The following is a 25,563-nucleotide window of genomic DNA, read 5'->3' on the forward strand; positions in this document are numbered from 1 at the left end:
TGCATTAACACTTGTATTTAATTGCAAAAAGTAAAAACTTTTTTATTCTTCTTACATACAAATCTCATTTATTTACACACTTTACAGGCTTTTCCCAAGTATTTACAAAGTTTGCAATATATTAAATTATGACCATCCATAAAATTCTGCATTAAGTGCATATTTACATTCTTTCTTTTGAATCCACCACTGAATTTAGTGTTCAGCATTGAAAGTCTTTATGCATATATAGCTTTACTTCCCAGCACCCCTGAGCCTTTAGAACATGGCTCCCCTCCCCAAGACAAAGAGATAATGCTAAAAATAAATCACCTGCCATTTGTCTGAATGTCCACAGCAAAGGGGAAGTCCAGCATCTCCCTTGTCTAACTCAGCAGGACACTAAATCTGCCCTTAAAAAGGAGGAGGTTCCTGAAGAGGAGAATATCGAGCTCTACCTGTAAAATTTACCAAGAGGAGAAAAGTCTGGTCTACAGGAAGCAAAAGCTCTTTGTGCACCCACTGAAATGGCCTCACCCCAGGAAGTGTTTGGTTCTCTTAGAAACCATGGGGTTGAACATGGACCACCAAGCCTGGAATTGGGTGGATGTGGAAAATTCCCTCCTGGAGCAGCATTACCAAGGAGAACCAGGGGGTTTCAAGGCAGGAGGACCCCTTTTCTGAGACACTGGTGTTTACAGAGCTCACATCTCTACCATGAGATGTCCTGCTCCCAACTCCTCTTGCTTGGGATGCTCCTGCTGTTGGAGCCCAGGAGGCCACAAGGGAAGGGAGGTGCTTTGATCCAGCCCAGTCTGAGCAGCTTCTCCACCAGAACGTTGCAAAAACAGGACTAGAGGGAGAAGCTGAAGTCCAGAGACTCATGGGAAATCTGCCTCTAGAAAGCTCTCCAGGGCGTTGCAAAGGGAGCCTGAGGCTGGGAGCCCTGGGGGAATCAGTGTGTGCAGTGCCAGCGGGGAGGAAAAAACCAGAAAAGAAACAAAGAAAGCAAAAAAAACCACCAAAAAAGAGAATCAATAGAAACTGTCAGCCTGGCTCCCGTGGGGGCTGCTGATTTCCTGGTACTGAAGTAAATCATAATAGTCCTTTCTCCTCCTTTCAATTACCCTGAGTTCAGGACTGAGAGCAACGGTCAGTGACCCCTGCTTTGGGAAGCAGCTTTAAACCACGATCCTCCTGCCCAGCTGATGGGGCACAGCCCATCTTTCCAGCCTGGCAAGGAGAGAGGTGACCCCTCCCCATCTCTGCCTGTGGGTAGTACCGATTTCTGGTGTGATTTCAGAGCAGCTCTGCAGCCCCCGGGATTGCTGGGTGAGCAGGAATCCATCTCCCAGCTCAGAGAACACGAGCTCTGAAGCACAAAGGGATTTTAAAACACTGGGATGCACACATTGACTGGGAACCCCTCTGAGCTGGGCAGGGTGGGAGTGGGGGATTGTCCAAACCAGCACAGCGAGTGCCAAGGGGCAGCTGAGGCGAGGGGAGACCATGGTGGGACACCCCCTCTGTGACTCATCTGGTTGTGTCTGTCACCAAGATGCTTCAATGGCTGCAGAAACAGCCCCATCCCCCCAGTTCAGCCTCAACAGGCTCTCTAGGGAAGTCCCAGCCTCCTGCAGCCTTTCCAAGGGCTCTGTAAAGCTGGAGCTCTTGATGAGAAACACGACCAGGGCTCACTTGCAGCTAAAGGTATCAAAACCTCCTTTTGGCCATCCTAGTTTTTGCCACTTTGGCCTCACCTCCGGGTTTCCCACCTGGCTCCTCGCCCGCGGTGCCGAAGGTGCGAGCACCACTCCTCTGGCAGCTGGAGACAGGAGCTGCTCTGGAAGCTGTGCTGCAGACTGGGGCTTGGCAGCTTCAGCCAAAATCGGCTCTTTATCAGCAGGAGAACTGCCCTCCTGTTTTAGTTTAGCAGCTAATTCCTTACAGCTTTTGGAAGAGGAAGAGAAAATATACTGGAAAGCTTAAAAACAAATGATGTAAACTCCGAAGGGAGCAAGGCTGGGACATATGCAATGTATCGCCCAGACACTGAGCTGGAAACTTATGCAGAGCCCATAAAGTGCACTTGGAGAGCTGCTCTGCACACAGGCCACACTCACCAGCTCCTGTCCAACCAGCTGCAACTGTTTGAGGAGGGGAGAAGATATACGTGAGAACACTTCTGCTAAACAGGCACAAACCTGCCCCTTTCCTCCCCCTTCCCCCCCAATCTAAACAGCAACCGTAAATAGATCCATTTTCTCTGCCTCTTCCCGAAAGAGCCAGGCAGCCACAATGGCTTAAGTGCGACTCTCAAAATCCAGGCATTTCACAGACACTTGGGAATTGTCTCCACAGCTCTTTTACAAGTTACAGTCAAGGACACTTAGCAGTGACAGCGTCACCGAACCGCCGCGATCTCAGCAAGGAAGGCTCCAGCAGCATCTCTGAGCAAGTGCTTTACAAAAACAGGTCAGGTATAAAACCAGTGAGAGGTGAAGTAACCTTGTCAGCCTTTAAATTTGATTTGAGCAGCTGCCAAAGTGTAAATAGCAACAGTCACTAACGAGGCCCTGATTCTGCCATCACCAAACTCCCAAATTTCCATTAACTAAGACGCAGGTTTTAAGGGGAGGGAGGGGGTGGGGGGTGTGTGTGTGTCTTGGCATGTACAAGATTGCATGTAGTGTCATGAGTGTAAAATACACTCCAAGCAATGAGAATACTAATGGAAGTCTTATTAATCCAATTCTCTTTAATATTTTGCTACAAATTAGATCAGTCCTTTTCTATCCCGAGAGAGTCAGACTCTCCCCCTTTGGTTCTACTACATCTGGTGTGTGTGTTGGTCCAGCACTGAGGGTTATTAACACAGACTGACACAGGTGCTGGGGTTGTTCTCAGTGTTTTGACAGGAAAAAAACAACAGTTATGCATAGAAATGTTTGTAGTGTCAAGGCCTCAGACTAAATTCTTTGGAGCAGGAACTGTCCTTTGCCTTATCCTTGTAGAGGAGCCAGACATGGTCATCCCACTTGGTGGCTTTTGTCAGCCCCTAATAAGATTAGTACGATGTTTGCTCCCATTTTTCTCAAAAACAAAGGCTGGACAGACATTTTTCCAATCTGTCATTTCACACGTACCTAAAATATTTACAGAGAGAAAGGCTCCTGCTCCTGAGAACAGAGTTAACTCACTTGCAACCAAAACCCCTCCCAGTTCCATATTAACAAGTGTGAGAGCATGTCCTGAACCCCAGCCCTGGCCTATGAGTTCAGCCTGACACATCTGCAAATGATCTTCAGCAGCGGGACCAGACCCAGAGGATCAGACTTGGAAGGGACGGCAGCATCCGCAGCCTGCAAACCCTGAACCCGAGCCTCTCTCAGGGCACTGGAGACAGCAGTGCTCCAGCAGCAGGAAACATGCAAAGGCAGCTTGGAAAGGACCCAGGAAAAACCAACCTTCACTCTGAAGACAGAGCTCCAGGTCTGGAAGGAGTTGGTATAAAAATGATGAGGGATGAGGGAGCTTCCAGGTGCTCCTGCAGGTCCCCTGGGCTGGGAACGCAGGCAGTGCCTCCAAAAACAAGGAGCTGAAACTGGATGTGCAGCCCTTGGTGTCTCAGGTGAAACCTGAACAGAGCTGCTCTACTCCCAGCCCCATCTCCATCCAGAACTCCTGCACTCCCAGCACCAGCACCACTAACACGTGTGTCGGTGCTTTTTGCAGGAAAGGAGGTGGAAGAGAAAAAAAGCACAGTTCCTATTTGACTCACAACCTGCAGATAGAGAACCACGAGAGTGATCACAACAGAGAGGCCTGAAGAGATTCTTTTGGTACAAGAATGATACAGTGGGCAAGGGGCAGAGACCCTCAGGCTCAAGGCTCCCCCCAGCCTGGGAGTACAGAGCTGGGATCAGCTTTGGGGGAGACACAGCCATAGATGTGAGGGAGAGGTGGGGTGAGGCTGGGACACATCACCAATTCATTCCCTTTATAGAACTGGCCTGACAAGACAGGCTCAAAGCTTCCTCCTCAGGAGGAATGTACACAGAAATGTCACACACCCCCTCCACTCCCAAACCCCCTCAGGAAGTTTCAGAAGTGCCATAATCCACAAAGGACACAAGGTGAATCTCATCCTGAGAAATCCTTCTGCTGTTCCTGGAAAAAAAACCTTTGCTGCAAACTCAGGGCTTACCTGAGGGGACAGGGAAGGTCATAAATAGCTTGAGCTTCTCCCAAAACACATTTGAGGAAAGGCAAAGAATTACCTCGAGGGTCAGGAAAACAGTCATTTTTAAACACTGTAAACATGCAGGGTGGCAAAGCTGCCTGCCCCAGTTGCCCCAGCTCGCTCTCAAAATGTTGCCTCAGCTTCAAAGCTGAAAGTCCTCTTGTCCTGGGAACAGCTCTGTTTTCCCTCCCCTCTGTCCTTAGCTGGCAGCTCCGTCACAAACCACTGCTGGCTCTGTCCCTTTGGCCATGAAGCTCATTGTCCAGTAATCTGTGCTGGCATAACCTTTGGGAGAGGCAATGGAGAGGCCATATTAGACGAGTCCATCCTTAAATGACTGCTCCCATTTCCCACAGAGGGATGTGTGCAGGCTGGAGCTCTTTGGAGAGACACTTCCCTCAGGGAACACTGGGTTTGTGATACTCATCATGTCTTGTGTAGCCTACACAGGTCATTTTGACACTGAGCACCTCATGGGATCCCACTGTTTGTGTTCCAGGCCACAAACTCCCAATCCAGAAGGATCATCCTCTGTACTGCAACAAGCAGGCACACACCAGTTTGGGAGTGGCAACAGCACTGACCAGTCTGGAGGTGGTAAAGGCACACACCAATTTGGGAGTGGCAGTGGCACACACCAGTTTGGAGTGGCAATGGCACACACCAGTTTGGAGGTGGCAGTGGCACACACCAGTTTGGAGGTGGTAATGCCACACACCAGTTTGGGAGTGGCAATGGCACACACCAGTTTGGAGGTGGCAGTGGCACACACCAGTTTGGAGGTGGTAATGCCACACACCAGTTTGGAGTGGCAGTGGCACAAACCACTGTCCCAGGTCTCAGAACAGACCCAGCTGGAAGCAGCCTCCTGACTCCAAGGGATCCAGCAGTCCCTGCACACCACAGCTCCAGTACTCACCCAAATCCCCAGCTTCCAGCTCCACCTTGAACATCTCACAGTGTCCTCTGCATGTGTCCAGAGGTGCAACAGTCAGGGTGAGCTGCCCACTTCCAACAGCAAAGACGCTGTGCAGGCTGTAGCTCTAGGATGAGAGGACAGGATTTCAAAAGCCTGGCCAGCTTTCCTTGGATCTGTCTGACCAAACGAGGGGCAAGTCACTGCCCTGCAGGCAGGTGAGACTGCAAACAACAGGTTTGCTGCTCCCCCCAGGTACTGGCAGATCACAGAATCACAGAATCATGGCTGAGGTAGCTGCATGCAGGGGTTCCCCTCCTCTCCAAGGCAATGTAGGCCCTGCATAACCACAAAACCCACCATAAAACAGAGGAGGAGATCAGGCCAGAAGCCTGAAGTGTCACTGTCCTCAGTGAAATGTCTCCATGGGCAAGTATCTCAGATGGGATACTTATTGCCAGGATGGGACTTACTGCCAGGAACAGCTCTTAAAATGCAGCTCTTAAATGAATTTGGCCAAACTGTTCACAAAAAGATAATCCCCTCACCCAGCTACAGAGCAAGGCCTGGATATAAATGTGAATGGAGCAGGGAACCCACATGGACATCCCTGCCCATGGCAAGGGGGGGTTGAAATGAGATGATCCTTAATGTCTCTTCCAATCCAAACCATTCTGGGATTCATTCTCTGATTCTGTGACATCTCCAACTGCTGAGATGGGCACGGGGTATCTCCTGCCCACAACTGGACACAACTGCTGGGAGGTACAGCCACCTTGAGGTGCCACTTCACACAGGGATGGACAGAACTGATACAGCCCTAAATGCTTCTTTTCAGGATTGTATCAGCTGAAAATGCCCTGCAAATCCCACAAAGACTTGGAGCTGCTGGAGGACAACTGACAGGGAGATAGTGTCTCTGGGATAAATTTCTCACCTTATTCCCCAAATCTGGACGGCGGATGAGGAAGCAGCTCTCCAGGGACACTGTCTTGGGGAAGGACAGCAAAGAGGATGCACGGAAAAATTCCTGCAGAATCTGAGATTTATTCACAGATTTGTTCCTAAACAGAAGAAAACAACCCATATTAAAGAAATATCACACAATGATAATGTTTCCATTTAAAAGATGCTTTCCTGACAAAATTCTTCACAAACACTCATGCCTGATAAAAGGATGACAGACTAGCCCCGGGAGCTGGGAGCAAAATTCCACCTCTCAGACTCTAAACCTGTGCTCTTTCCTATCTTCCTCTTTGTTCCTACAGCAGGACCACGTGAACAGGGAACAGACAGATCATGCTGGATGGCTAAACCTAATTTTCCTCTCTTCTTGCCTTGAAATGATCCGAGTCATCGACCAGATCCATTAGTTACAAAAGATGCAGAGAGGTGGCATTGTACACAACCATAACTGAAACCACATGGTGAGGCCAGGGGGGATCCAGGCTTATCCTCTAGACAAGGAAATGTAACTGGAAAAGGCAGGGTGGTGCTTGTTATTTTTGACATGATTAATACTTCTGTACCCTGACCATCCCTCTACCAGCGCTTGCTCTGAAGCCTCAGAGAGCTCGGAGTTTTCCACATCTTGTGGCCACACTAAAGGCTTTGCCAAAAAGCTTTTGGTTAAGAGGGGGCAGGATCAGGGTTGGCCATTTTTTCTGCATGAGACTAAACACACTTTGCAGGATGCCCTGGACTTCTGTTACTCCTCAGTGTTTGCAGAAGTCATGGAATCTCTCCTCAGTCAGCACCAGTGGTGGGGGATTCCCACTGAGCAGACAGGGGTGATCAGAAATGTGAACCAGCTGCCTCAGGTAATCAAACCACAGCCCAGATAATGAATGTACAGCCTGAAGAACAGGACTGAGCAGTCACTGGGATATTTTTGTCTTGTAAGAGGAGCAATACCTGAAGTCCAAGCCACAACACTCCATTTTTAGTGCGGAAGTCTTGGAACAAATCAGCACCAGCAAGCAGAGAGAAGCCTGTGGCCCACTCCTGTTCTCCTTTCTTTCAGCTAAAGTGTAATCTGCAAGCACTGGTGGCTCACACAGGCAGAGTCTGTGTCCATCTCTCACATGTTTTTTCTTTGGCTCACCAGGGAAAGAAAAATGGGCAGCTCCACAACTCAGCTGAATTTTCTTCTATTATAACCTCTGCCAGTTCTGGATCCTGGGACTGGAAATGCTTCAGTTCTTCATAGGAAAGATGCTGCCCTGTCTTAAAGGACATAAAACAAAGATCAAAGCTGTGCACCCAGAGTTCCTCCCTGCTCCCATTTCCCTCCTGCCAAGGAGCATCCAAGATTTCTAAGTTTCCAAATACAAGGATCATCAGTCAAAGGAGTGAACTCTCACCCCCCACACCTTTAAATTGGGGTGAAATGTCTTCTTGGACATATGTTCTACCTCAAGCAGCACTTTTGAGTTTGTGGATGAAAATACTGGGCAGGGGTCTTCAACAGCAGGGCTGCTGCTGTTGAAGAGTTTGGACTCATCACCCAGCCTCACAAATCCATACATTACCTTGATTAGAAAAGGCTGGTGCCTCTGGAGCTTTTCTGATAGTTCTCTGAAGTCTGTCACTATCTGAAGGCTTTTCACAGCAGAACAGACTGTGCAGTTTGCAGGAAGTGCAGAAGTGTTCTGTCTGCAACCTGCTGCCCACCAGTCCTGGCATTCTTGGGAAGAAACAAGAGAAATGTGTTTAATTAGGACCAAAAATGAAATGGAAAGGAGACAAACTCGATGATAAACTCATTATCCCTAACATGAAACACTGAGATTTCTTACAGTTTCTGATGGCTGTAACTCAGAAAGAACAAGCTTCAGTGGGCAGGGAACTTGAGAGAATGTTCCCAGCACATTCTGGAGATACAGTTGAAATGGGAGAGCTCTGTGGAAATTCCACTTCTCTGTTCACAGGGCATATCCTTTCATTATCAACAGAAGGATGACAACCATCATATGTAGTGTAATAAACTGAAACAAGTCTATAAGCAAAAGAGCAGCCCAAATGTGTTATCAAGGAAATAACACCCAGGAGACAAAAAAAAAAAAAAAAAAAAAAAAAAAAAAAAAAAAAAAATCCAGGTTGGAAAGAGCAGCTGGCATCAGGAACCCTGCTAGGAAATATCTGACATCACCATCCTCCCCTCTACCTCTGCATTAATTAAGAACTATTCTGTCCCAGGAAACGTTTGCCCAGTTTGCAGAAGGTGCCAGGGAATGTGGGATTTCACCAAGATTGCTGCTGCTGTTTTTATTCATTCCATGCATTGACTTGGAGATGAAACAGGGAGAAAAGTCCCAGCATGAGGAAGCCCTGGACCACAGCTACATCCATTTTAAATTCCAGAAACTGTCGTTACACCACAATCAACTGAACTGGTCTACAATGTAAAAATTCAATTTTTACATGAAAGCACAACTTCATGTCTATATTCTGCCTCCCTCCTCCAACATAACAGACCTCCCAGCACAAAAAAATAAGCAAACATTAAGAGAAGGGAAATGCTGCAGCACGGAATGAGCAGGACAATGGTGAATATCCCATGTATTTCTATGCTAAAGGATGGGCAGGAGCAGCCACCTCACTGAAAGGATGTGGCTCTAATCTCAGAGAACCACAGAATATCCTGAGTTGGACCCACAAGGTCATTCAGTCCAACTCCTGGCCCTGCACAGGACACCCCAAAATCCCACCCTGTTATCCCAACACTCCCTGAGCTCTGGCAGCCTTGGTGCTGTGCCCACTGCCCTGGGGAGCCTGTTCAGTGCCAACCACCCTGTGGGGGAAGAACCTTTTCCTGAGATCCAACCTAAACCTCTGACACAAATTTCATTCCTGGAGATACAGCAGAAGGTTGTGAGAAATGGGAGAGCTTCATGGAAATTCCACTTCAAACACCAATTTTGTGGCAGCAATAGCCCTGGTTCTGCCACCTTAATCCCACGGGAGATGTTTAACTTGGGAAGTGGCAGCAAACGCATCCCAGCTCCTCAACTGTCAGGGTGGGTTAGGAAAAACCCAGGGCCTGGGACACATCTTACATGAAACATCCAGAGATCTGTTCTCACAACAGGCCCACCCGTCCCAGCACATGTCAAAACAGCTCATTGCTGCAAATTCAGGAAACTAAGGGGATGGAAAATGGGAGAAGAAAAAGAGTGAAGTCTGTCTGAAAAACAGAGTTGGGAAATGAGGATGCACAGCAGCTTTTTGGGGGAAAAAAGACCACGCACAACCTGCCTGTTACTGCCATCACCATTTCCAGCCACGCTCACACTCCTGCACATGGGAAAATAGCAGATGAACAGCACTTAATGGGAAAGCTCTTGTTTTATTTTCCCCTCTGACATCTGCAACAGGCAACAAGGAATGTTACAGAGGATTCAGGTTCACTGGGACATGACAACAAGGAGCAGACTGGGATTCATTTTGTTTCTTTCCTGCTGAATATTTCCAGCCGACTCCCAAACGCTGCATTTCCCACCCTACTGCTGGGATATGGACTGAAAGGGATCAGGATATAATTCCTAGTCTTTCTGGAAGACACATCTACACTGCTTTCAGGGAAAGGGGTAAAAAGGCAAAACAAAGTGTAAAATCCTTCTTGCAAGCAGAAGTCCCACTCCCATGAGAAACTGCTCCGATGTACTTTCCCTCCCTGCTCACAAGAGAAAAAAGCAAATCTTTGTTCCACTGCCTGTAGAAAGCTTCAATTTTACAACAACAAAAAAACTCAACTCACAGAAAACAGCTGGTCAGTGACAGGAAACAAAAGGCTGAAAGATCTCACCAGAGAAAGGGCAGTCGCCCCGAAGAGAACAAGAAAACACATCTTATGGTCTGTCATCAGATGGGGAGTACCAGGACTATAATTTCTCTCCGGGCAAAACTCAGAAACTTCATCCCAGAGCATTAAGCACAGCTGTCCCCAAATTTTCTCTCTGGGCTCAGGGCAGTACCCCATGCAATGGGATGCTAATCAGCTTGACAGTACAGAGCTTGATTCCTCTTTTGAGCCAGGCTGGGATATTTGCATTCTCAATTGCTCGATTCAGGAGGTGATTTCTTTTCCCCATGAATAACCGAGCATGGCTGAGTCGCATTTCAAATGCTGCAAGTGGGGGTGCAGGATTTTTTTTTTTTTTGGGGGGTAATTAATCTTTTAGATTTATTGTGGAGGGTGTTAGTCTGTGCAACAGCATGTGTGTGACTGGCATGACAAGTACGGGCAGCGCCTGCCCTTCCCAGGGAGGGCGGGAGGAGAGACAGAGGAGCCAACATGAGCTGCACACTGGGGACCAAGGCAGGATTTTACCCAGGATGCTTATTTTCTCTTCTTACCCTCCCTGCATTCCTTTTACATTATCACCCTGCCCAGACAGCCCGGGGGATTGTTTTGGTGGAAGTGGAGCTCACTGTCTGCGAGCACTGTCTGTGAGCACACACGCTCTGCGTGGGGATGGAATGGAAGATGGACTCTTCATCCCAGCACAACCATCACACCATGGGCCCAGCCACTCACATCCACAGTGCTGGGCGTGGGCAATCATCCCTGTGGAGCTGGAGTGCAGGAGAGCAGCTGTTACACTCAACTGTCCATTATGTGACAGAAGCATCAGCCAGTCCCAACCAGCCTTCCCTTGGTGCTTTCTCACCCCTTTCTGAGGGGCAGCCTTCACTCTGTCAAGCAGAACCTCAGTTCCCCAATGGCCATACCCACCTAAGATTTGCTTTTATGTTATTATTTCTCCAGAACAAGAGCTGTCTTCTCCCCTGTGTCAGGAGAGCTCCTGACAGCACAGCCAGGGCTGGGATTTCCAGCTGCTAACGCAGCACAGACCAAGAGATAACAACTTTCCCTTGAAACACATCTATGATTAATGCTACAAGGAGTTTATGACTCTGCTTTCCACTATGCAGAAAAATAATTTTCAACTCAACATCAATTTAAAGTGAGTACCCCGCCCTTCTTGGCCTTTCTCACAGAGGATCTCCCAAATTTCTGGCTGTCCCCAGCACTACAAAGGGGTGTGTGTGCACAGCCCCAGAGATGCTGGGTGTGGACTATCAGATTGGAAGCTCAGAGGTTTCTGAGAAGACCTGGCCCTGCTTCTGCCTGTTGCAGCAAAGCAAATTAACTTATGGAAACTTGCCCACATGGATCTGGGAGCAGGATCTCAGCAAGCCCTGCTCTCTTTAGGGACCATACGGAGGGCGCAGGATCAGTCTGTCTGTGCAGCAGGTTCAAAGGGAACCTTTTGTTCCTGCAGGATACGGAGCCAAGGGCTGCTCCTGACCCTAACAAAGTACTGAAAACACAAAACCTCCTGTGTGTAGAACTGCAGGTGCTGAGGCAGCTCGCTGGCTCCTCACCAAGCTGCTTTGCTCCCCAGCACTCAGGACTGCAAGGCAGGAACAATGTCCAGCAGGCCTGTGACAGCCAGGTCTGCACAGGGAATTCTGATCCCAGGGAAGGGAGATTCCCCCAGGACTTCACAGTGCCCCCAGGTGTTGTGTCTGGGGGGGTTGTTGCTGCCATCACCCATGACAACTCCAAGGAAGGTCCCCAGAGGGCTGGTTAATGCACTAAGCAGCACCTCCAGAACCTGCAAAGGTTGGTTCCAAATCCCAGATTCCTCTTTCTGATCATGAGATTATTACCCACTCCCACCAAATACCTCACCAGGGGCCAGTCCTATGAGTATTCAAGCAACTTCAGCAAGCCTTGGATGAAGTCAGGGCTCCCAAGAATGGCTGGGCACTGAATATTCCCAGGCATTGCTTTGTCCTTTCTTGGAGGTCCATTGTACAAACCTGGCTGTTGCATTAAAAGGCGATTCTGCCCCTCTGCCCTCTCAGGTGAGGCCCCACCTGCAGAGCTGCCTCCAGCTCTGAGGTTCAACATCACAAGGATGTGGAGCTGTTGGAGGAGGTCCAGTGGAGGCTGTGAAAATGCTTCAAGGGCTGGAGCCCCTCTGCTCTGGAGCCAGGCTGGGAGAGCTGGGGGTGTTCAGCCTGGAGAAGAGAAGGTTCCAGAAAGACCTTAGAGACCTTTCCAGTACCTACTCAAGGGGCTCCAGGAGAGCTGGAGAGGGACTTGGGACAATGGCCTGGAGTGACAGGACAAGGGGGAATGGCTTCCCACTAACAGAGGGCAGGGTCAGATGGGATATTGGGAAGAAATTGTTCCCTGGGAGGGTGGGGAGGCCCTGGCACAGGTTGCCCAGAGAAGCTGTGGCTGCCTCATCCCTGGAATTGTTCATGGCCAGGTTGGACAGGGCTTGGAGCAACCTGGGCTAGTGGAAGGTGTCCCTGCCCATGGCAGGGTGTGGAACGAGATGAGCTTTGAGGTCCCTCCCAACCCAAACCATTCCATGATTCTGTGATGAAGGATCCATGAGATCCCTCAGTGCTCTGACATCCAGTTCCTACCAGCACAGAAGGGCTGCAGCTCTGCCTGCAGATGAACATATCTTGCTTCCAGGTGCTGGATTTTCCAGTGCTGCTTTCCATTATTTCAAGGGCAGGGATTTGCAAGGCTTTTAACCTTAGAGTGAAGTTGCAGCTCATAACCTACTGTTATTGCTTTGACAGCCCAAGAATGTACAGGGCAGGTTGCTGTTGCTCCTGAGCTCTGACCAGCCACTTGCTGCCTTGGGACCACTGCAGACTCAGATACTCCTTGAGTAAATAGCTTGTAACTTGTTCTATACCATTGCAGCTGGATATATTGTGTGCCTACCACCTATCACCATTCTATAAAATGTGTCCCACATTTTATAGAAAGATAAAACAGTATTTAAAAAACTCAAAGCAATTCAGACATCAATCCATGATCACAGTCTATGACACAGGTAAACCCATCATTCTTACTTTACAGCTGCAGAAATTCCCAGCTCTGTAGTTATCACATGGCACAGTTTGGAAGAGGCATTCACAGCATTTTGTTGCCCAAGCACTGTTTCCCAAACTCCACCTTGCTGAAATTCTTCACTAGGCTAAAAATTAATTTGATCATTTATAATGTCATGTCAAAGTCAGGCTAAACTGATGGGTTCTTAAGTAAGTCAGGCAGGAAACATAAGGATTATTAATTACAGCCTGGGAGTGCTGATTAAGGGCTGCATCACAGTGGGGGTTTAAATATATACTACAAAGAGTGTCCCTGTTCAGCACAAGATCCTCACCCCTTCCTCATATTTGAACTTCTATTGTCTCTCTGAGCATATTGAATATATTTATGCCAGGAGAAGAAAGTACCTCCCAGTTTGGTTCGTAGCATTTTTAGGAACAAAATAACAGCTACAAATGAACCCATCAAGGAACCTTTATTGTTGTTCTGGGTAAGAAAGTCAACAGCTCGAAGAACTACTCATTCATCTCACTAATGGGTACCGGCTGCTCCAACAGCCCAAGGATGATTAGTCAGTCTCTAGCAAAGCACGAAAATGATTTTGATCCAACGAGACATTGTGAAATCAAGTCTGCTGAGCTGAGCCCAAGAGGAATTCACAGTCCACTGGGGCAAAAGAGCATTATTTCCAGGAGAAATCTGCACCTACCAATTGAGAAAACAGAAGGCAGGGGCCAAGCTGTCAGGAAAGCATCCAAAGTCCACCCCAGCTGCACCTCTGGTTACCTGCCCCAGACAGCCTGTGCTGCTCTGGCAGTGGCTGCATCAACAATCTGCCTTGGAGGAACAGCTTGTGAAACAAATCCCTCCCAGCTGCTGTCACCTGCCTGCTGGTGGCTTCAGCCTGTACAAGGTTTGACATGTGTGTGTCACAAAAGGGCTCTGCCAGGCCATTAAATGCCTCTGCAACAGGCCACCTATGGCAAATGCTCTTTCCAGGGAAGCAAATCCAAAGTGAGAATTCACTTGCTCTGCAACTGAGGAAGCAAGAAATCCTGGAGGCATCACAACAGAGAAGCAAAAGGAAGAGTTCTTCATGTTTCAGGGTACCACAGTGGAGTTAGTTTACCGCCAGCAAACCCAAATAAACAGTGAACTGGCTGAACAGGGGCCAAAGTAACACGGTGTATGAACAGCCTAGCACCGCCCTGCACTGCAGAGTCAGCCCTTTTATTCCCCTTTGAACGAGCCAACACATGTTTGTTGGTCTCTCAGGTTATATCATAAAAGGGTTGTTTATACACACAAACACAAGAGCAGCTCCACTGGCAGCTGTGCAGAGATGGGAGGGAGCCCTGCACAGTTGCTGTGACCCACAGCCACCTCCAAACACTCCAGCATGAGAACAGGCACAAAAACAAGAGCAAAAACCAGCTTGACTTCGCTTAGGAAAAAACAAAGTAACATCCTTTGTGAGCAAGAGGAGAGAGCCACGCTGAAGGCAACGAGTTAGGAATCAGATCCTGCCTTACCTCCCAAGCAGATTGTTGTGCAACCCTTCCTTTAGAGCAGGCCCGTGTTCCTCGGGCTCAGACATCCCTGAACCCCAGGGGTCAGACACAGCGTGGGCTGCAGAGCCCACAGGGAAAGGCTGGCTGGATACCTGGATGCTCATCCCACACTGCACTCCAGGAGCAGAAAGTCCATCCTTGTGCAAGGCAGGAGTGCTGGATGCTCCCTTCCTGCACAGAGCTGTGCCAAGGATAAACACACTGCAAGGCTACAGTCGGAGGAGTGACAGGAAATGTGTTTGGCCCCTCGCAGGCTGCCTGCAAAGGGTTAAGATCAGAGAGAAGACAGGAGCTGGCCAGGAGCCAAGGCAAGCCTCCAGCTAAGCCCAAGGTGGCCAGCCAAGAGGCAAAGGCTGCTGCCCTCTCCCAGTAACCAGCTGCTGTCCTCCCCCAGTAACCCAGCCTGCTGTGACCCGTCCCCACAAATAGCTCTGGCACCCGGCAGGCCCTGGGATGTGACAGTGCCAGGCCATTTACAAGGTGCTGCTAAACACTGCTCCTCCAGCTGGGTTCCTTGCTCTGAAATAATTATGTATGAACCCCATAAACAGGATTTTAGCCCTACTGGTCTAAGCAAAAAAGGAGTGTTTAACACAAGGAGTGTTCTCCAAGCTGGGGGTAACTTGCACATCATCCCTTTTCCAGGTGTGCTGAGCAGCTTCTGACCCAGCTGATTCTGAGCTGTGCAGGATCAGTGTGGCCAGGCCCAGGTCTCGTTAAGAGAAGCAAAGCTGGATTTTCCTCGAGGTCATTAGAGCCCCCTGCTATCAGCAAGTTGTCCCATTGCTGGACCACAGCCTGTACCCCACTGACAGACCTGCTCTGCTGAGGTTTTTGAGCTGCAAGGACTGAACTTCCCATGGGCAGACACACAAGTTCATCTGGGAGCAGCTTAATGCTCTGCCCATCACATCATTCTGTGGCTGGCAGGGAGCAGTCACCAACCAGCTGACATAAAAATTCATATTTAAACATTAAAAAAGCTATAAAGATGACACACAGTTGCAAAGGGAAGAACCACTGGAAATCAAGTAGAGTGACCACCACTGTGGTTTTAAATCTTCTGTTTAAAAGAAGAGAAAACCCCTTTTCATTTGGCTTTGATTACTACAGACTTTGACAACTCATATATTACTTCCTAATAGGGAAGTAAGGGAGAGGGAAGTACTCATACCCCTACTTTGCACCAGAGAACTGAAACACAGAGGGAATAACTTGCCATCCCAGCCTATGTCAGAGGAGAGAAATGAATCCAGGTTACACAGACCCTACTTTCTCCTTGGAATAGCATTAGATAGCCTTGAGTTAACCCACATGCCCATCAAAATCCACTGTGTTCTGTACAGCAGGCAGACCCAGAGGTCTGACAACCCATCACATCCCTGGGGCTACGTGAAGCACTGATGTGCCTGGACAAGAGCTGCAGGCCTGGAACAGCCAGTGTGACCCAGCACTGAGCCTTTTCACGAGCTCTGCATAAACACCAGCTCAGGAAGAGCAAATGCAAACCACATTTCCACAGATCTTTTCCCCAGCTGAAGGGATCTTGCCCTGGGAAAACAGCTGAAAGAGAGGCAAGGAGGCTAAACCCAAGGGTCTGAGAGTCAGCTTTGAAGAAACAAAGGGTGGGAACACTAGGTTTAATATGGGATTGATCCGGGGGAGAAAGCCAGGGAGCAACAGAGCACAGAGACAGGCAAAAAGGAAATTTACTTTGGACCCAATCCTACAAACTTAATGCAAGAGAGCTTTGTGGATGCTGCTCCTCACCTTGGCTGCTCAAAGGTCCACCCACAGCCACCGACAGACAGGCAGCCCTTGTCACCCACAGCACGGCTCTTAGGTGGAAGGAACAAGGATGGAGGTCAGGTCACCACTGGCAGGAGGGAGAAGGGAGCAAATCCTGCACCCCTGCTCCTCCCAAAGCCTCATCACCGCTCTGACGTGGGGCTCTTGGGGGAAACCAAGCAACTGAGCTCCCCTTGTTCTGCAACACAAACCTGGCTGCTCGGCCCACACCTACCAGGGGACCGGGCTCCAACCTCAATCCCGGACACAGGAAAGCTGCCCCACAGCTCAGGAGGGGCAGCACATCCCAGGCTGCAGCCCCACAAGGAAGGAACCAGACCACCCGTGCGCCCACGCTCGCCTCGGCCGGGCCGCGTCCGCGCCGCGGGGAACGGCGCCAGCACTGCCGGTGGGCCCAGGCAGCCTCCACACTGACAACAGGTGGCTTTCAACAAGAACAGCCCCAGCTGGATTTGAACTGGTGCCCGAGCACAGAAAGCTCCAAGTTTCATCCTCAGCCCCCTCAAAATTTTCATCCACCAGGATCTACGCGAGGAAAGGAAGAGGAGTCTGTACACGGAGTCCCTTCGTTAGTGGTTTTCTCTGCTGCTCAGTGCAAACGTGTATTTTAGGGAAGACAAGACTGAGAGGGGATCTCATCAATGGATATAAATATCTCCAAAGGGTGCCAAGAAGATGGTGCCAGACTCTATCCAGTGGTGCCCAGTGACAGGATGAGGAGCAGTGGCCATAAACTAAAACACAAGTTTCACCTCAACACAAGGAAGAAGTTCATTACACTGAGGGTGGCAGAGCACTGGAACAGCTGCCCAGGGAGGGTGTGGAGTCTCACTGTCTGGAGACATTCCAAAGGCACCTGGACACAGGTCTCCTGCTCCAGGTGGCCCTGCCTTGGCAGGGGGGTTGGACTGGGTATCTCCAGAGGTCCTTTCCAACCCCAACAATTCTGGGATTCTGTGATCAGAGAACACCAGACCTGCCTGCAAGACCTCCCAGCCTTATGCTCCCAGCAATGAACAGGATGAGAAGATGCAGCTTTACCCCTTCCCTTCAATAGACCACAAGGCCAAAATTAGGGGCAAAATAATACAAACATGCACAAGGCAGGGCTGAAAGAGTTTATTAGACCACTCAGCCCCACACCATGAAACTCCCCCTTCCAAATCCCTGCTGGATGGCTTTAGCAGTGTCCTCTAAGCAGCAAGCTGTGAAGGTGACACCAGTGTCACTGGGACAGCCCTGGTGGCTGCAGCTGCCTGCTGGGAAGCCAGGACACGAGGGATTCCCACAGGAACCCAGCCAAGGTTCAGGCTGGGTGCTGCACCCTCCCATTCAAAGAGCCAGGGTCTCCTCCAGTCCCTTTTGCTGAGGCAGGATCAAAGTCTGCCCAGCCATCCCTAGTCAGTGTGTTAATTGGGACATGCTGTGGCTTCCACCACAACCTAATGCTGTGGAAAAACAAGAGTGGCAACTGCCTCATCCCCTTGTCCCCTCTCCTCCTTTCCCCAAAACTGTCTTGCTGCCCACCCTGTTGCTCACCACTTCTGCAGATTTCCAGAACTCACAGAAGCGTGAGGGATTTTATGTGCATTTAAACAACATCACATCCTTCTTCTGCATCCACCCTTCCCTTTTCCCCTGTTCCTTTCCATGTTTCCCAGTCTCCTCCCCATTCAGCTTGTTTTCCCAAAAGTAGCCTAGAATTGCTCCTGCTCTTATTTATCTTCACAAGATGCTCATGATTTCAGGCAGCCCTTGTCCTACAAACCTTTTGCTGTCCCAAGGAACCTCCCTGGGCTCTCCTCATCCCAACCCTGTGGTATCTGAAGGAAGAACCTGACAACTTTCTGGACAAAATCTGACTGAACAAATATTATGGAATCACAAAATGGTTTGGGTGGGAAGGGACCTTAAAGCTCATCCAGTCCCACCCCTGCCATGGGCAGGGACACCTTCCACTAGCCCAGGTTGCTCCAAGCCCTGTCCAACCTGGCCTTGGACACTTCCAGGGATGGGGCAGCCACAGCTTCTCTGGGCAACCTGTGCCAGGGCCTCAGCACCCTCCCAGGGAACAATTTCTTCCCAATATCCCATCTGACCCTGCCCTCTGGCAGTGGGAAGCCATTCCCCCTTGTCCTGTCACTCCATGCCCTTGTGAAAAGTGAAATGTGCATTAAAGTTCCCATCTCCATACAGGAGCAGAAGGGTGTTCACTGGTGGCAAAGCTGAAATGCAGTAGATAAGCAGGCTCCTAACCTCAGGTGCTTATCAGAGCCATCTCCTCCCCTTTGTTTTTTCACTCCCAGAGAGATCCCAGTGTATAAGGAAGGAGAGGAACAATGGGGGATACCCTGTCCCACCCATACAAACCCAAATCAACAGAAATGCCACGTCAGGGGAAGAGAGGGAGACACACACAGAGAATGCAGAATGGTGCTGGCATTTCAAGGAGCCCTTTTTAGCTCTGCCAGGAAGGTCAGAGCCAGCACAGACAACTCCAACACAATGAGGTGCCCAAGCTAAATATAAACCCATCGAGGGCACGGGCACAGGAGTTTGTTTTTACAGTGAGCTGACAGACCATCAATATTGTGCCACATCCCTGCTCCAAATAATTCCCAGCTTTATCATTCCTGACAGTCTTTGTGTTTTAGCAGAGAGACAGAGCCCAGGCTTGCACCCATCTGCCAGGCTAAGTCAGTGGAAATAATTAACTGAGAATGAGAAATACCCAAACTTTTCCATTTCTGTTTTGCCATTCTAGGAAAATCTATGATGTTCCTCTGCTGTGATGGGATCACCTCATTAGGGAGCCCTTATCTGACTTCCTCACACACACACACACACACTGCCCTTAATGTTATATTAACTGCTATAAACACCACAGCACTCAAGTCCCCAGTCCTTTCCCAATATACCACTTGGCAAAAACTGCTTTTCTTTAAACCCAGGTCACACGTTGAGGTTTCTACACTTTGCTCACAGATACCAAGGTTTGGTTGAGAAACTGTTTTTGCATTACTCAGAAGAAGTAAGAAAAGGTGACATTTACCCAGCAGAGCTCTCTCAGTTCTGCTTCTCAGAACTGCAGAGATTTCTAGAGGAAAGGGAGCTCTTGAGGAAGAAAAAACCCGAGGTGTTAAAAGCAAGGAAAAGAGAATGTGCAAGAACGAAATTATCAAGTTAGACATAAAATATGCTCCAGCCCCAATGAAGACAGAACTCAGGATGCTATTTTTAAATAGGAAAAGAGAAAACCACGATGCCAAGCCACTAACACATTTGTTATTTGGTGCCCTGGGAGACACTTCTGTGGCTGGTATTTAAGTTGGTATTTCTTGCTAGGCTTATGTTACAGCAGAGAAATCATTTCCTTACTCTCCAGCATGTACTTCTTGGCAATGGGCAGAGGGAGCAGCCGGATGTGGCCGATGAGGGAGCCCCAGGCCTGGGCTCTGGAGAGAGGAGCTTCGGGAGGCAGCGGGTTGTAGGGCTGGATCACGAAGTAAACAGTCAGCAAGACCAACCCCAGGGTGAGCAGGCCCTGTGAGGGAAAACAGGCACAGAGTTAACTACCCTGCAGGGAGCTGAGCTGCCCTCAGCCCAGGACACACCTTCTGGCTGGTACCAGAGGGCTGTGGTCGTGCACTGCGAGGTGAACACTCATTTTTGCTGTGGCTCCTCGTTCAGCTGCACTGCTATTTATGTACAGAGCTGTCACTCAGCTTTATTATTAGGGCTGCCCAAGGATGAAATTAAGCAGCCTTCAAACCCAAACCACACAACCCTGCTCCTATATTTCAGCACTGCAAATAATCCAGCAGGAGATCAATGAGGATTATCTACAGATAGTTCCGATTCCTCCCACCTAATCAAATAAAAACTTGCACTCCTGCCATCCCTCTTACACAAGGAAAACCCTGTGGCTTTTGCAAACATCCGTCAAGCCTCGAAACACTCTGGCAGAGTTGGCACCAGCTCCCTCCTCCATACCAGAATCCCAAATAAGCCTCCCAGAGATGACATGACGCATTTCTCCCCCCCCCCGGCCAAAGTCAAACTGAATCAACAGCAAAAACAAGAACAGAAGCTGAAAGTTCAAGTTTGCAGCTTCCTGTTCTCCTGCCTCATTTTACAGCTTTTTATAGGACATGAGGAAGAAAGCTTGGATTTTTTTTTTCCAAATAGAAACCCTTGTGATGGTTTTGTAAAGATGACACTAAAGTTATTACTGAATATTATATCAGTGGGAAGGTTTTCATCCTTGTAGCAAGCACCTGCTCTAGTGAAAGGTGTCCCTGCCCATGGCAGGGGCTTGGAACTAGATGATCTTTAAGGTCCCTTCCAACCCAAACCAGCCTGGGATTCTATGATCTCAAACCTACCTAACAATAGCATCCTTTCACCCACTTTGCAAAACTTGTTACAGCATCTTTTAGTTAAGGTTTTAAAAACATTTTTTCTAGCATCAAGCATGATGGTAACAGGTTTATTTTATAGACCAGAAGGAGAATAAAGACAGGTAGAAGCTTGTGGCAGGGTCAGAGTTGGGTTCATTATTCAACCCTGAACTTCAAGAATTTCCTTCCTCATATTTCCACTCAGACTGCCAACACAGGGAATCCTTATCTGAAAAACGAATCAAAATCTCATTATTTAATAATTTAAGGGAGAGGAAGGTGTTGATGTGGTAAATTTTCAGCACATATGAGCAATTTCAAATCTGTCAGCTGTCTCCTGTTCTCAAACCAGCTCATGGCACAAAGGAAGGAAGCTGCACTTCCCAGCTTTTAAACAAAGATCTTGGAAAGTTCGTCAAGAAAATGCAGTGGGAAATAAAAGGCTCAGGTGTGAAAGGAGGGCTCTGACCCTCAAATGATGTAATGCACAGCAGCCACCTTACCTTGTAGAGAGCCACTAAGAGAGGGTACCGTGGAGGGCCCCTTTGGGGTTCATTCCTTTCCAAGAGCTGCTTGATGAACTTCTCAATGGCTTTTTCTGACATGCCACACTGGTGGCCAGTCTGCCTGACCAGGTCAATCGTCTCTGAGAGCTTGTCATAGATGCTGAGCTCGTTGGCCGAAAGCTCCATGGCCTCTGATGAGAAATCCCTGCGGAGAGATTGGGTGCGTTAGCAGAAATCCCACAGCTCAGCACCAGCGTGTGCACAGGGATCCCTGGAACGGGGCAGTGCCCAGGAGAGCAGGAAGGCTGCCTCTGGAGCAAACCTGCTCCCAGCCAACAGCACAACGTTCAGCTGCAGCCCTCACAGTCTCTGCTGGCTCGGGATCTCCCGCCGACTCAAAGAAGCCGTGAAATCCCCTGACAAGAGCAGAACCGGCTGAGATCCACAGCTTATGTAAATGAACAAAGCCTCCCAGAAATCAATGAAACTCCATTTATTCATCTCTTCCAAATGAATCCGTCCCATAAAGCGATTGCTCACCCAGTACAAAAGCCAACAGCACAAAGCTGATCGTCACACGCAGCAGCCAAGTTAAGCTCTCCCGCGCTGTAATTTCAGTCACTTATTTTAACCTGGATTTGTTTTCGTGAAATTCCCCACGTCAGCAGTAGGAACAGGACAGGGAAACAAGCAGGATGTGTGGGGCAAAGTTCAGCAGTTTACAATTTGTTTAAATTTTCGCAACCTAATGTCCAGGCCAACTGATTATTGAGTAACAGCAACGTGCGATAGCAGCTGCTCTTGCGGGCAACAAAGCTCCCACCTTCCTCTCTTCCCAAATTTGCCTGCAGGTCGTCACAGGCAGAAATGCCACAGAACTGAATATCTCAGCAAGAACATAAGCTTGTAAGAACACATCTGTGAGCAAGAAACACTAAATGGCCAAAAAAAAAAAAAAAATGTTCCTCTCCCACTCGCCCTCTGCCACAAAGGCCTCGCAGATGGGCTGAAGAAAAGATGGAAATAAATTGCTGGACAAGGTAAAAGCTGCCAATGCAAGAATCCCATTGGTAAAGAGACAGTTTGCCTTGGAAAAACACTGCTGGGGGAATGGCAGAATCTGCCAAGTTTTGCTTTGCCTCTTGTTTCTGAGCTGGGTAACTCTAATCTGGTCTAAACTGGGACAACTGGAGAGAGGGAGTTTAGCAATGCTTTGCCCTGGAAGCACAGATTGAGGACCATCATGAAAAACACAAGAAGGACAATCAATACTCTCAGCTGGAAATCAGGCCACTGCCTCCTTTTTGCTCTAAAACTGCCTGACCTCAGGAACCAGCTCATGCTGATCAGCCCAGTGTAAAGTGCCTCCTAAACTTAGATTTGCTCGGCTGTAACTCACTCTGGCTGCCCCCACAGCAAAATCAGCCACACATCTATAGATGGATATATCAAAAAATAAGATATTCTTGTGAGGCAACCAAATTTGTACTCTGATTTGCCTTTACAGCACTGGCCAACAGCTCTCCCCCTAAACCATGTGCTCCTAAAAGTCAGAACGTGAGCAATGGTAATTTTAATACATGTTTTTCTGCAGTGCTAGGGCACTTTTCACAGGACTACCAACTTCAGCCGTTGCTCCTCTCCTCCCAAGATCAGCTCCCTGTCCTGCTCTTGCACACTTGTTTATGTGGTCACATGGTGAATCAGATCAGGAAAATTATCTGGCTGGAAAATAACCCTGATTTGTTTGGTCAGCAGCTGCCTAAGCATCCAACTCCAGCAGTTAGTGTCACATGTTCTATTAACATTAGTGTCAAATTTCCAGCCACAGCCTTACAAACACCAAAAGGGTAAAATGCCAAATTAAAACCTAACCCCAAGTGCACAGTGAGAACACACTGCACTACTTTGCCAGGTTAATTAGCTCCTGGCCCTCTTCTACCGACATTCCTTGTGTTCCATGCAAATATTTGTCCCAGATCTTACCACCTGAGCAGCCCCATGGGCAAGCAAAGCTGCCCCAAAGCAGCCTGGATCAATAATATCCCATTATAGATTAAGTTCTCCAAGGCAGGGACCTTTTCTTCTCGTCTGTAAAGCACCTGCCACACACATGATGATAAAAACAAGCCACTGTTTTACTTTCATTCATGCAATACTCTGATTCATGTAACAAGCAAAAAGCCAGCACATCTGCAGGATATTAAATGCCCTTTTCCTCTGATTACTCCAGTTGCCTTGACACAGTACCTGCTGTGCTAAATGGTCTGAAAGGTTATCTAGTGTCCTCTGGCTCCCGAGTGCCAAAGCTTTCACAAGTGAAGCTGTCCCGTGCCGAATTCCAGCAGACTCATCAAGCTTCCCCTGCCCGCAGGATCTGCCTGGAAGCACTTACAACAATTATCCCCACAGAAATGCTGTCAAACACGGTGGTTTCCCCCTTTCCAAACAGCACAAGAATCCTACTGTGATACAACACCGAGATACATCCCAGTTCCCACCCCTCTACATTTACATCCCACACCTTTGTGGACAAGCCACTAAAAACCCAACGAAGCTCCTTGACAAAGTCAAGAGTAACTCAATCCTCAGCTAGGAAATAAGGCATTATGCTCCCACATTGTTGGGAGAACAGATGAGGCCTTAAAAATCAAATAACAACCCATTATTTCCCTTCCTATCCCCGCAATAAAACAGACAAAACAGTAACAAGAGGCTACTGTACCATCACACACACTGAGCTGGGCTTATCCCTTGCAAACCCCTCAGAGAAAGGCCTTTAAACGAGGAACCCATATGTTATTCTGGTTTTTTATGAACTCCACCACCCTGGGAGGAATAAGCAGCCTCTCTCCACAAACAGAAACAGCAACGGCCCTTGGCTTGAAGGGTTTGCACCCAAGAGCCCAGTCCTGAGGTGGGTGTTTAGTCCAAGGATTCAGAAGGTAAATATTGTGATAGCAACGCTGCTGGAGGAGTCTTTCGTTTTTAAAAGGAAAGATTTGTTGGTGAACCTACAAAGAAATATATATATATATATACACATATACATATATATATGCATCTATATTTATACACACACATGTAGAAATATGTAACTATATATACACACATATAGAAATACGAATCTATATATACATATATAGAAATATGTATCTATATATACATAGAAATATATACATACAAATATAGAATATATATGCACACATATATAGAAACATATAGAAATATGTATCTCTATACACACATATAGAAATATGTATCTCTATACACACATATAGAAATATGTATCTATATATACATAGAAATATATACATACAAATATAGAATATATATGCACACATATATAGAAACATATAGAAATATGTATCTCTATACACACATATAGAAATATGTATCTCTATACACACATATAGAAATATGTATCTCTGTACACACATATAGAAATATGTATCTATATACACACATATAGAAATATGTATCTATATATACAGATATATATACATACAAATATAGAAAATATATATACACACACATATAGAAACATATCTATGTAAATAGATACAGACAATAAATATATATATAAAAATACACTCCCATCTTCTTTAACACCCTTGATGCCGCCCCCCTCGCCCTGCCCCAGGGTCAGGTCCCAGCCCTGGGCTGAAACCCCTCCGGAGGGACCCTCACCCCGCCACAACCCCACAGCCTCGCCCCTCTTTCTCTCTGAGGCAGAGGAGCCCCAGCCAGGGGGTTATTTTTAAAAACAAATCCATAAATCGCAGCAGAACACCTCCCCCCCCCCGGGCTCGGGCCTCCACAAGCCCGGGAGCCCCCCCAGGCCCGAGCCCACGGTGCGGGGTCGCGGTTCAGCGCTCCGGGACCCCCGAGGACCCCCCCTCCCCGGCCACCCCCGAAGCGCCCCCGGCCTCACCCGGTGCCCGCCCGGGGCCGCCCCGCTCCGCCGCCGGCTCCGGCTCCTCCCGCCCCGCCCGCGATGGAGGCGGGACCCGCGGCCGCCGCTTCCTCTTCCGCCACGGCCGCGGGACCTCCCGGTGCCCCCGACACCTCCAGGGTCCATCAACAGCTCCGGGGGTCCCCGACACCGCCGGGCTCCATCAACAGCTCCCAGTGCCCCCGACACCTCCGGGGTCCATCGACAGCTCCCCGTGTCCCCGACACCTCCGGGGTCCATCGACAGCTCCGGGGGTCCCCGACACCTCCGGGGTCCATCGACAGCTCCGGGGGTCCCCGACACCTCCGGGGTCC

The 25,563-nt window shown here is 48.7% G+C and overlaps 1 protein-coding gene across 3 annotated transcripts; it reads right to left on the minus strand.

Annotated features, from left to right (window-relative positions):
- On the minus strand, window positions 1-25,301 carry CUNH6orf89 (chromosome unknown C6orf89 homolog). Of its 3 annotated transcripts, none has more exons than XM_027665738.1 (8): window positions 25,229-25,301; window positions 21,292-21,499; window positions 19,767-19,932; window positions 7,670-7,824; window positions 7,243-7,364; window positions 6,076-6,202; window positions 5,142-5,265; window positions 1-4,507 (listed from the first exon to the last, which is right to left on the minus strand). In XM_027665738.1, exons 2-8 carry the CDS (start codon window positions 21,478-21,480, stop codon window positions 4,422-4,424), a joined length of 969 nt encoding a protein of 322 aa, XP_027521539.1. In that variant the 5' UTR covers window positions 21,481-21,499; window positions 25,229-25,301; the 3' UTR covers window positions 1-4,421. The 3 variants fall into 3 exon arrangements, with proteins under 3 accessions (XP_027521539.1, XP_027521540.1, XP_027521538.1); XM_027665739.1 differs by lacking the exon at window positions 25,229-25,301 and adding an exon at window positions 23,545-24,298; XM_027665737.1 differs by lacking the exon at window positions 25,229-25,301 and adding an exon at window positions 21,835-22,073.
- Between the last annotated feature and the right edge of the window lie 262 nt (window positions 25,302-25,563).

This window comes from Corapipo altera, unplaced genomic scaffold, assembly GCF_003945725.1.
Source record: "Corapipo altera isolate COAL_440 unplaced genomic scaffold, ASM394572v1 202, whole genome shotgun sequence".
NCBI classification, from domain to species: domain Eukaryota; kingdom Metazoa; phylum Chordata; class Aves; order Passeriformes; family Pipridae; genus Corapipo; species Corapipo altera.